Raw genomic sequence first — 12,875 nt, 5'->3', positions numbered from 1 at the left:
AAATAAGATAGCTGTAACAAACAGGCCGCCGCAAGCTGCATAAGCATGCGAGTTACTGGTGTTATAATTTCAAAACTTTGTATACATAGTTTTGCCAGCCGCAATCCATTCCTTATATGTATGTATGCGTATCTCAGTTGACAACTAGTGTACCTACGTCAAATTGATAGCCACTATTCAGTACATTACTGCTTTAACTTAACGTGTTTATCATTATTATCTAAGGGATCAAACAATGTATAGCATAGTTGCTTTCAAATTGTTGTCTCTCAACTAAGTCGTTGGACTATATCAATGTAGAGAATTCTGAACAGTTTCCTAGAAGTAAATGTAAACAAAAACTGGTGACCTAGATAAGGAAATCTTGAGATGACCGAGTACCGTATTCCATTTTATTTTATTTCGAAATAAATAAATTATTTTCTGTACATTTCGAGATATTCGTTTGAATAGCTTTTTGTTTTCCTTGTGTAAGGTACAGTATGATGGAAAAATACGTGCGCATTGTTATGTTTTTGACTCAACATTTGGAAACAAAAATAGCAAAATTGCCACCTTTGTTGTGATCAGGACCGTAGATCACCGTGTAATACAGCGATTTTATAGTTTACTATATTTTGCATAAAAAAACGCCTTATTGTAAGAACTTAAAGGGCTTTACGTAGATGTTACTTTCCTACTAAAAGTATTTTTGTAAATATGATAATGTATATTGTATACATATTTTTGATCGCGACTGTACTTGTAGATCGTATCAGTTTCAAAACGAAATATTAGTACGACTAAAAGGTTTTACGTAATTGTAATAAAGTATAACTTTCATTGATATTTTTATTTTTAGAATTTAGGTTGTAGGGCCGGGGGATTCCATTCAACTTTGAATAACAAAAATGTTTGTGTATAACTGGCAAAAACGTCTTTTTATAGAAAGTTATCGTTTCAGTCAAAATATTTTTAGTTTTTCTTTTTATTTACTGTAAAAGATCGCTTGGAATGTAAGGTCGCGATTTGAGTAATCTTTTAAGATTATAGGTCTTAATAAATATGAAAGATGTGTAAAATTTTCTTCACTTTGTATTTCCAAGCGTAAACTTACTTCACTTTCTTATAAAATTTTCTTTACTCTCCCCAGGGCATAATTTTCCTGCATTTGGATTACTATCTGCCTTTCTTTTTCTATCTAAATCACTTGTACTGTTGCATTGAGACTAATAATAACTAAAAAAGCATTATAATATAATTGACATTGAACTTTCAGGAGCATACAAAAAGCTTAAATATAAACAAAACAAGCCTTGAACTAAAAATAAACAAACAACAAAAACACATCATTTATACAATATCAAAAAATAACAATCGTATTTGTTACTAAGGACGTAACAATGTTCCCAAAATACACATATTTTGTCACTTTTATATAACAAAACGACGCTTACAAATATATCTTAACACCTACACGTAATGTAATTTTGATGAGATCGCTCATCCATCTGATTTGACCTTTCATTTAGAGACACCTTGTGATAGCCTATTTATATACAAGATCATGTGTCACATCCCATAACAGGTAGAAAATAAATAAAGAATGTACGCACTTTTACGACATTTTTTTTTAAGAAAAGTTAATGGTTTTTTAAGGAGAATAAAATGTGTGCAATATTAAGTATTAATACCAATAATATTAAAAAAATTAACATATGTGACGTGCGTAGTAGTCGTAACCGGTCCTGTATGACAAGATGTATGGATGTGATTGAGGCAAGGGAAGTTTGTATGGATCGTACTATTGCATCCTCCAAATTTAGATTTTTTTAGAACACCGAATTTAGTCAGTACCAAATCAATGATAGATGAGTTCTACCATGGTGTCTAGCAGAAACAAAAGACAAAATGATTACTAGCACCTATGACTTAACTGTAAAACTGGCCCGTTTTATCGTGCTACTCTATACTAATATTATAAAGCTGAAGAGTTTGTTTGTTTGTTTGTTTGAACGCGCTAATCTCAGGAACTACTGGTCCGATTTGAAAAATTCTTTCACCGTTAGATAGCCCATTTATAAAGGAAGGTTTTATGTAGGCTGTATATCATCACACTACAACCAATAGGAGCAGAGTAGCAATAAAAAATGTTTCAAAAACGGGGAACATTTTGACCCATTCTCTCTTATGTGACGCAAGCGAAATTGCGCGGGTCAGCTAGTACTACATAATTGATTGAATAACGATTTAACTTAGTTTAAATTCTTAACGTAACATAAAATGTGTGAACCTAACACACATTTCTACTAAAATTACCTTCATAATAAACTAAAAACGAAGCAATACTTTCATCAAACATTACACAGCACTAATACAGCAACACTTAATGGATGTTTTTCACTTCACCTTGTGTTACTCAGTAAATATTTCAGTTCAATACGGAGAATTCGCTCCGTACGTCTGTTGTAACATTTATTGCGTTTGAAAGAATAAAGAGAGTAAATAAATAAACGGCTAGGTTTCTTTTATAAAGGAGAGGTTATAAAAATGTTGTCAACTGCTGTTTTTCCCACGTTCTAACTGTTGAACATATGTTCAAATGTGTTTTGAGACGCAATTCTAGGTATGTTTTCTGAAATTCGTTTTCGAAAAGTAAATAAAATTATTTTTGTTAGTACAAGCTTTTACTACCAATTAATTGATGTGTATGGGTTACAAACAGTAGGTTGATTCTTAGGTATAACTTCAATTGTTTTTTTATAACACGCACATGTATATATAATATTATTATTATAATACCATGCATTAATAGTTATCAAACAATTCCACGAAACGATCGTGAATTCAGACCAGGAATAACTAAAGCCATAATAATTAGAGACTATTAATATAATTACACATTGAGTATGTAAACAAAGACGCATGTGGTTATGGCGGTTACCAAGCGGCCTTCGTTTTAGGTGTAAATTAATATTATTGTTTACAGCCTATGACACTCAAAACAGCACAATATATAGAAAACTCGTATTCATAAGCATTTTTAATCTGAAAAGACTACTCTATTTAATATCAGAAATTAATGAAAAACGTTCTTCACTATATAGGTACAATCAGAAATTTCAAATAGGTAGTTACCAAGAGGTTTTTTTGGGCTCTGTCTACCTCTCCAGGAAAATGACACGATATTTTGGATTTATACATACTACGTATTTTTACGATTAGAACATTAAAATAAATGATAGAAGCCTTAATTCAAAGTACTTTAATGCAAAAGTTATTATTGCAGTTACTATCTAACCCCAGCTATCTATGTTTATAATCTTATCACAAGAAGAATCTGGAACGACGATCACAAAAGCCAGCTAATGTTGGGATCTAAAAATAAGGTCCTCCATATTGAATTCGCTGTCACTTCACATCATATCCTATGTCACTCTCGGGGACGAGACGAATCCTTCTACACCTTTTCTCGATTACCGTACAAGGGAATGAAAATATCCCATAATATACGTGGAAAACAAAGACCTGCTTTGAGTATGTTTTATTTACACCGTTTATCCCGTCTCGCGTCGGAGCCCACTGTCATATACTTTTCTACCATTTCTCACTTATAAAAACATCATATTCTTCTAGTGCTTTTAATTTATAGAAATACAAAGAACGAATTTTTAGAGCATACTTGAATATTTAAACAGTACTGTCAGACTCGAAACGACTATGTAGATTGCAATAATTTGCTGTATACGTACATAATTTGAACTTATAACAAAACTGTGGCCCCGATTTTGAATCGTCCTGTTTTTTTTTAATCCATCAAATATATTATATTTTACGAGAAAAAATACTTCATAGAGATTTTCCTCTGTTTAATCATATATCAATATAAAAACAATGCCCCATAATTAGCTGACGATACTCGCAGTCTTTTTAGATCACACTGTCTCGATATAAAGTTTACCTGCTTCAAACCTGTCTGTCAAGAACAGAACGCTAAATTGTTTATTTCCTTTAACAGATGGAGTGAGCGTCCACAACGGACGTCAGACGAGCGAGCTGGTGATCGGCAAGGCGGAGCCACGTCACGCCGGCAACTACACCTGCGTGCCTGCTAACGCTAAAGCTGCTTCAGTCACCGTGCATGTTGTACAGAGTGAGTTCATTGACCTTGTTATGTGGATAGGCTTTATGTTGTGTGGATATTAGACTGTATCCCATCTGGCCCGGTGACTTGGCCCGGCACCGGGCCACATGGGAAAAAAAAGTTTTAACTGGCCCGGTGCTATGTATACCGGGCCAGTTGACACAAATCGAGTGCCATCGTCCCCGGTAAGGGGAGAATAGAGGATACGCCTCGTAATTTGTGAAATACTAACTACATGCATCTATGAAAGGGATTGAACTTATAAATCAAACTGTTTAGTATAAAATAATCAGATTTTATTGTGAATGACGCGATATCAACTTGTGTCATAAATCTCAACCTAAAATAGACTATTATAAGTAGTTTTTTTTTAATTTAAACATAATAACAATATTTGGCCCGGTGCCGGGCCAAGTCACCGGGCCAGATGGGATACAGTCGGATATTATTTTTAGAAACAAAATATATATAGCTCAAAGGTGACTGACTGACTGACATAGAGATCTATGAACGCACAGCCCAAACCACTCGACGGATTAGGCTGAAATTTTGCGATGTGATGATGATCTGACGTAGGCATCCGCTAAGAAGAACTTTGGTACGATGGGTGGATTTTGATCAATTCTATCCCAAGGAGATTAAAATTTATATGGAAATTCGGTCCTAAGTCACAAACTACGTGGACAAAGTCACGGGCAAAAGCTAGTATAGGTAATCAAGAGTTTAAAACGCGTGAGGAATAAATTGCACAAGTAGCATTAATAACGCTTGAACAATCTTTATAGTTCCGCAACAGATACGTTAGCGTCACATCTATAACGAAAGTTGTATTATAAAATGACTAAATTGCTTTTCTAACTACTGCTAATAAATTTGCGGACAAATATATTGTTAAAATTTTCATATTATTATGATTTTCATGTCACTGTGTTTGAATTGTAAGGATCTGTATCCTTATAATTCGTATCCTTGAGTTTTGTACTCATATTAGTATCAAAAACCTTAATCCCAATACTACATTTGACTAAAGGTCTCATTTAAAATAATTGTTAAAGCATGAAATCTATTGTTTTCAAACACCAGTCACGAAGATAAGCAAATTTAGAATTGAACAGTTGAATAAGTTTTTGTACGCTTTGTGGTGAACCTTGTATCAAAGTTGTTGAAACTCGCAAAGACTTTCAACTGGCCGAAGGGCTTCTTATGACACAATGACCTAATTTCTCAACATTCTTAAAACGAGGTAGGTACTGTAAGTAACAATTAGTAGTATTCATTGTATTTAAGCATAATTAGCGGTCTGGGTGGTAGTACATACGACCGCTGACTATAATGTTTCGGGTTCAATTCCCGTATAGGACATAGTGCTTTTGGTATCTTCAAAAGTAACCCGAAAGTGGGTAATATGCCTAGTATATAGGGAAACGCTCGCCTCCTATTACATGTGACTAACATTGTAATTGGCAAAACGTGGGTGTATTATGTACCTCTACATCTCTGCCTAAACCTTCGGGTACAACAGGCGTGAAATTGTATGTGTATGTAAAAAAAAGTACGTACATTGCGTTTCAGCTAATATAGGGCTTATGAATTTAAACGCTATTGAGTACTTAAAAGATCGCTGGTAGCTACTTATCAGCACGCTCAAAAGAATCAAACGTACTTCCCTCTTTATAAACGAAAACATATACAAAGCGAATTCCCGTATTATTTTTCTGCTTCTAATTTAATATAACCTACAAGACGGTTGTTTTGAAAAGGTCAAAGTATATACAATTGAAATTGTAATTAAAATGGTCCTTATATCATATACTTTATACAAATTCCTGGCCTCATTGTCTTTTGGTTCGTTATTTGTTTGTGAAATTGTGTCACGAAACTCACTTTTGTACGTGGGAGGTGTTTATTTAAAAACACTTTGCAGAAATAACCTTTCTGGCTCTGGTCTGTCTAGTATGTTGAAAATTCATACTTTAAGCTAATATTTTTTAGTTTTTAGGTACTAACATTCTGACATTGATAGACGTATAGCCGAGTTACCAAATTATTTAAAGAGTTTTTTGTCAATCATTTTTATAAGCACAGTAGTAGAGCTTTGTTTGACCTACTGCAAGTGTAAGCCTCTTTCTTTATACGCTAATTATAGAAACAAATATGTTACAAATCTGAAATAAGAGTTTCGAAATTTTATAATCAATTTATGCAATGCAGCTTAACTTTCACTGAAAATAATTATACTATCTGAAATAGTAAGAGTACTTATATAATAGTGTATATTTAAAATTTGACTGCCTCCGTGGCGCAGTGGTTTAGGTCACCACGCCAACACTACTGCGTCGGGAGGTCGTGGGTTCGATTCCCACACGGAGCAATTATTTGTGCGATCCACAAATTATTTGTGGATCGCACACGCACGTTTCGGGTCTGGTTGTGCTTTGTGTCCGTTGTTTGTGTGTTTGTAAAAGTCCCCGCGACACAAGAGCAATTCTTAGTGCGGGAGTTGTCTTTTTTTAAATAAAATAAAATAAAAGAAAATAGTTTCAGCGTAGGTATGGTCTGCATAGAAGTCAAAATAATTGAAAAACAACGAAAAATACCGTTTTAATCAAGCTCGTATCATCAGGAAACGGACAAAATACGATCTAGTATCCCGGAGATGGTATAATCAATTCTATAGAAGATACTAAAGTAGACTTTATAGATTCGATTCAATTTTCTGCCCTGAAGTAAGCTGGGATTGGATTCACGTAAATAGGTATTAACGTAACAGGTTTAAAGATTATAGTATTGAAAAGAGCTTCCTTGAAATATAGTTGATGCACTTCTTAGAATTTTTATTTATCTGCTCCAGTTTTGCTGTAGAGTATGATTGAAAGAAAATTCTGGTTATTTTTTCGTTAGATACTGTAAATTGAAGGAAAAAATTGAAATGTGATAGAGGTTTTCAATTGACGGTCTCCGTAATGTAGTGGTTAAAGTGGTCGCCACGCCACTACCATTGTGTTGAAAGGTCGTGGGCTCGATTCCCATACGGTACAATGTTTTGTGCGATCCACAAATAGTAGTTTCGGATCTGGTTGTACATTGTGTCCGTTGTTTGTATGTTTGTAAAAGTCCCCGCGACACAAGAGCAATTCTTAGTGTGGGGCCTTATTGGTACTTAAACTATTTTATACTGACCTATCTAACGTAACAGATTTAATAATTATAAGTTCAAATTTTCATGTCTACAATAATTTTACTTCGCAAAATTACAAATTCAAAAATATTTTATACAATAAATCCTCAACTTCACAGATACAAAACTTTTGCAAGCCTTCAAAAGATTAAAGAGAACAGTTATTTTTATTGTCGAAACAAAATTTCCCACTTATTCCGAACCCTTTGAGCCGAAAATCTTAAGAATGTGCACGATTGATTTAATTATCCGCCCTAAAAATAACAACCAAGTAAAAAATCCACCCGAAAAGTCCAACCATCAAGAATTTATTGAATAACCCTCAACCCGGGTCTTGGCAAACTTGATTAAATACTTGGCATAAATGATAAATTAGAAAATTCATCTTATAAACATAATTCTGTTTCTGCTAGAAGTACTTTACGAGATTTAGCCGACGTCGCGACAAAGGCTAATGAATATAATGTAATAGACAAAAGGTAAAATGACATTTTCGAGATAGAATACATCCACAGAAACAAGTCCTTTCCCTCTGTAATTGGATTTTATGTAAGGCCTTAATTCTTTGAGGGAACTCGTAAAAAGGTAAAAAATTAGCCAATTTTAACGTACACTCAATTCTTAGAAAGACAAATTAGATACTTAATGATTACAAAGTTTTTGTTTGTTATTCTAACCGTGTAATTTCTTTGAGCATTTGTTATTTAAGTGTTTAGTGTGACAGGCGCAATTAATTTAATTATTATGAGACAGCAAACTTCGTATTTTAGGTACACAATAAATTGTTTGTTCCTGTATACTGAGTCCTATCATATTCATAAACGATTTTTATATGCACACTTGTATATTTTCTTGTAAAAAGTTTAGGCTAGAAAATAATTCGCTTGGAGACTATAGCGTTAATAAATTATTGAACAGAGAACTTCAAAAACTTAGTGCCGAATAAATAAATCTGCTTTAAGCTTAATTTAGTTTCGAAGGAAATACAATCAAGATATTTCGTTTAGTTCCAAAGTATCAGTTAGTATTAACAGACTTACTGAAGTTTGAAATGGATTACTTCACGTAGAAAGCTTTACTAAAATCCTTTCAGCTACTTTACTACCCTGGAGATTAAAGTACTCAAAAATCTCTTTACTTAGATATTGATGTATCGGTAATATACTTTTATGCAAAAACTAAGAGCCCTTGAGAGCCCGTTGCTCAATTTTATAAAGAAAAATAAATAGAGGTTTAGTATATTAGCAATATATTTTGCATATTTTTCATAACTTTAAGCCTGATTCATCAGAAGGAAAATTTGTTGAGGATCAATCACTATTTCTTATACACCACCGTAAAGTTATTACCAATAAAGTTACTGGTAATATTTAAACGGGGACTAAAGAATATATGGACGATAGAGTAACTATGAAATTGTACTCGATTTCATAGAAATTCTTAAGTAAATACCAAATTTCAAATTATTTGACCCCAAGAAAGTAGAGTTACTATCAAACGGTTGCAAACCGATTAAGTGTTGACGACTAATGACATTGCACAAAATTCAAAATAATATTTTTACATAGTATTATTAGTATTTTGATATTCCGCTGACTTTAGTTCATGAATAACAGGGTTTTTCTTTTTAAACAGAATAATATCTATCAAATTCCTTAAGCAAACTCCCAAAATGCCTCAAAATTTGGGATGAAAGTTAAAATTTATTTATCTCTATAAAGAAATCGATAAGTTTCCTTTCATCACCTGAATTGAAATTCAACATGCTAAATAAAGATGAAACGTGACTGATAACTTCGACTGTATAAGTTTGACTCGTATGCTTATAAGACTGTTACAGAATAGTTACGTACTGAGAACGTCTTTGGAACTCAAAAATGTTTTGCTTCTGAAAATATTAATTGGGACTTCATTTTCTGAATTTTCAATCTAAAAATATATTTGGTTCTTTGGCTTCTTTATATAGCGGTTAAAAAATAATAATTAATCGCCATTAAGTCGCGAAACAACATTACATGAACATTTTTCAAACTTCCTGCTTGCAATAACATAATGTATAGACAAAAGTGTATTTATTAAAATAAACTGCAGTACAAAAGCCGTTGATATACTTTGTGCATGTCATCAACATAAGCTATCGTAATCAGCTACGCGTACACTATCACTAAAATTCAAGCAGGAAAAAATCGCCTTAACATGATCTAACCCATCCTTTTCTTGTTCCCAGGTGAGACTCCCGCAGCAATGCAGCACGGCAACAATTCATCAGCGGCCTCACAACAAACCCACGCGTTTATCTACGCTCTCATCGTTCTCGTATCACTTCGGATGCTCATCACCCATCATCAAGAATTCGGATAACGTTGTTCATAAGTATATTTTCTATTGTTGTAATTAAATCTGTGTAAACAATACTCTCTGATGTTAATTTTGGTTTTCAGCTGTAGATAGAGAAGCAATATCTTTTAAGATTTATGTTTCTTGGATATTAAGTCATTCTGTGGTTCCAAACTGTTAAAAGAAAATTTTGTTAGTAAACTGTAAACTTGTAGAGTCCATATACTGTACAAGGGAACTTAAATTTTGTGTATGTCAAATAGTAATTTTGATAAAATATGTCAATTGTCGATCATCTATTGACGCTATCAGTCAACTTCAATCGACGATCAAACAACGACATTTCGAAAAAGGCACATATTTCAATCTTTGTAACATGAGGCGTGCCCTTTTGGAAATGGAGTTAGCTTTGATAATTAATATATCTTTGAATTAATGCAAAATTGAAGTAAATAATAATAAATTCATAATTAGCTATGATTGTTAATTTACTCCTTACTAAGTTCCTCACAAAAGATCCTTTATCTAATAGATAAAGCAGAAACTTCGTCTGCAAAACATCTTAGACCATGTCATTCTCTTTAAGTAAGTGACCACGGGAACTTCAAGTTTGTTCGTGTATTAAACTAGTTCCAGCTATCTGAAAGTTTGAACCAACTTCATTGGACCAAGTTATTACGGTCTTAAAATACACAGTTATAACTTTTCATTCAAATAAAAAAGTTGCGAAATCTATTTCATATTGCTGTGGAGGAAGTTTATTCTTGTATTCTGAAAATGTGAATGAATACAAATATGTTCATGATTGAAGAACTTCAAATTGAGAAATATGTAGAATAATTTGAACTCATTCTTTCTCACTGTAGCGAGATTTTCTACGACAAAATTTGACTATTGGGGCGCTGATATTTTTTACTGCAATACTATAGCACGATTTCAGATAGTCAGTACTATCGAGAATAGAGAGAGTATGACATAAAAAATGTACTTCAAATATAATCCCTACAGCCGCAGCTAGAAGCGCTGCCTGATCAGTATCTCGATTCTCTTCTACTATCGACTGCCGACAACCGACCTGTCATCGAGAAATTTTGTATGAAAATCTGATCAGCGCGTCTGACGTGCGTCGTAGAAACATTTTTGGCAGTACATTCTAAATGTCAAAATGTCTATAGCTAGCCGGTAGTCGGTAGTCGATAGTGGTAGAGAATCGAGATACAAATTTGTATACATAGTTTTTCGATAGCCAGCCAATTGTCGATAGTCGATAGTGCTAGGAAATCGCGCTGCGAAAAGTGTCGATAACATAATAATGACAGAACTTATGAATCAAGTACTTCAAAATTTCAAATAATCTTCGCAAATAGTTATATGGCTGTACCTGTGTTAGTACAGAATGTTGGAACAGCTACTGATTAATCCGCACACGGCCCAATTTTGACGCGGCGTTTTGTCAAAGCGTAACGCACTCGATGTTTTTTTAAATGTATTGTGTGTGAACTTTACTGTACACGACTATGCGCCATTTTTCGTTCGCTCAATACGCGAGTACTTCAACGTCGTATATAAATGAATACTTAAAGTTGTTTCTATCACCTTAATGTATTTGAAATTGACAAAAACTTGTATTGTCCTATGCTACTAATTAAGTAAATGCGAAAGTTTGTAAAGAAGGATGATGACGGAAGATGTATATATGTTCGTTTGTTACTTTTTCCGGACGAACTACTGGACGGATTTTAATGAAATTTGGTACACTGACAGCTTACAAGGTTGTACAATAATTATGTGTTATTGCAGGTGGATTAACACATAATCGTGATATTTTTTACCCAGCAAAATCTTTTCATGTGGACGAAATTGCTAGTGCTACAAACAAATATAATTGAGTCAACATGACTCAATTATATATCTTATTCAATCGTAAGTAACGATATTATTTTAAGATTCTTTAAAACGTATTGTTTTCTTCAAACACACACCGACATCTCACGTTAAAACCTTAATCATAAAGTCGCAAACGGTTCTTTATCTCTTTGCGTATTTCTCTCATAATTTTCTCGAATGTTTTATGCAAAATACAGCAGGTATTTTTTGTTGATGCATATTCTTTATGCATTGGTACTCGAGGGAAATACGCAACCACGTTCGAGTTTATTGTTTAAAACAACTGCAAAGAAGTTTATTTTTAATAATAAACATTTTATGGATGAATTGTTGTCTATATACGCATATATTCTGAAGTTATAAATATAGTTAGAGACACTTTCAGACTAGCGCTTGTGCGATGTAGGCGATTGCTGAATGAATGCACGATGCCATGACCACATGACGCATGTTTGGTGTACCCTGGACAAACGCTAGTGTGAACTGGCTCTAATATTTTATTATAACATGTCATAATGTCCTGTACCTCGATTCTCTACCACTATCGACTACCGACAACCGGCTAGCTATCGAAATTTTGACATTTAAAATGTACTGGCGAAATATTTCCTACGACACCCGTTAGAGGCGCTGATCAGATTTTCATACAAAATTTTTCGATGACAGGTCGGTTGTCGGTAGTCGGTAGTAACAGAGAATTGAGCTACTGTACGAAGTCTTAAATTACGTACATATATTCTTAGTTTATAAATTGTAAAACTGAAGTCTAAAGGTATTGCCATATTTTTTTTGTAAAATGTTGTGTTGATATAAATGTCTACTTTATAAGATTTATGTGCTTGTTAAAAGAACTATTATAATTATAATCTATGGCATACTAATATATTATTCATTTCAACAATGTACAGTCACATCCATAATTCTCTGTCTACAGCTGAAAATACTGATTTAAAAGTTGAAATTTATCACAGTTGATAAAATTAAAATAAAAAGTATACCAATCGAGTACAATAATGTTAATTGTAAATAAATATAATGTGAAATATATTCATATGTAAGTGATGTATAAGAAATTGTAATTATCTGTCATTTGGGTTTAAGAATAAATAACGATTTTGAATTTAACGTGCCAAGTCTACTTGTTTTATTTACCCAGTTGCTTTTTCATTCACAGGTTATCATTAGGTCACCACAATAATAAAAGAAAAAATACCAAAGGGATTTTACTGTAAGGTACAGATTGATAAAAAAAAATATAGTTTAGCCATCATACTATACTTCTTTTTCACATTTCATAATAATATATACTGTAATATTTTTTTGAAGGAAAAAGATTTAGGAATGTTGGTG

At 33.1% G+C, this 12,875-nt stretch overlaps 1 protein-coding gene across 1 annotated transcript in view; it reads left to right on the top strand.

Moving 5' to 3' along the window:
* LOC142983241 (uncharacterized) overlaps positions 1-12,645 on the top strand; it is a 104,560-nt gene extending 91,915 nt beyond the window's left edge. The window contains exons 7-8 of the mRNA XM_076130153.1: positions 3,998-4,132; positions 9,529-12,645. Coding sequence (XP_075986268.1) covers positions 3,998-4,132; positions 9,529-9,662 — 269 coding nt within the window. The 3' untranslated portion in view covers positions 9,663-12,645. The remainder of the gene's footprint in view (positions 1-3,997; positions 4,133-9,528) is intronic.
* The last annotated feature ends 230 nt before the right edge of the window (positions 12,646-12,875 follow it).

This window comes from Anticarsia gemmatalis, chromosome 23 (assembly GCF_050436995.1).
Source record: "Anticarsia gemmatalis isolate Benzon Research Colony breed Stoneville strain chromosome 23, ilAntGemm2 primary, whole genome shotgun sequence".
In the NCBI taxonomy this organism is placed as follows: Eukaryota; Metazoa; Arthropoda; class Insecta; order Lepidoptera; family Erebidae; genus Anticarsia; species Anticarsia gemmatalis.
The sequence above is the reverse complement of the archived record's forward strand: the minus strand, read 5'-3'. Positions and strand labels throughout refer to the sequence as shown.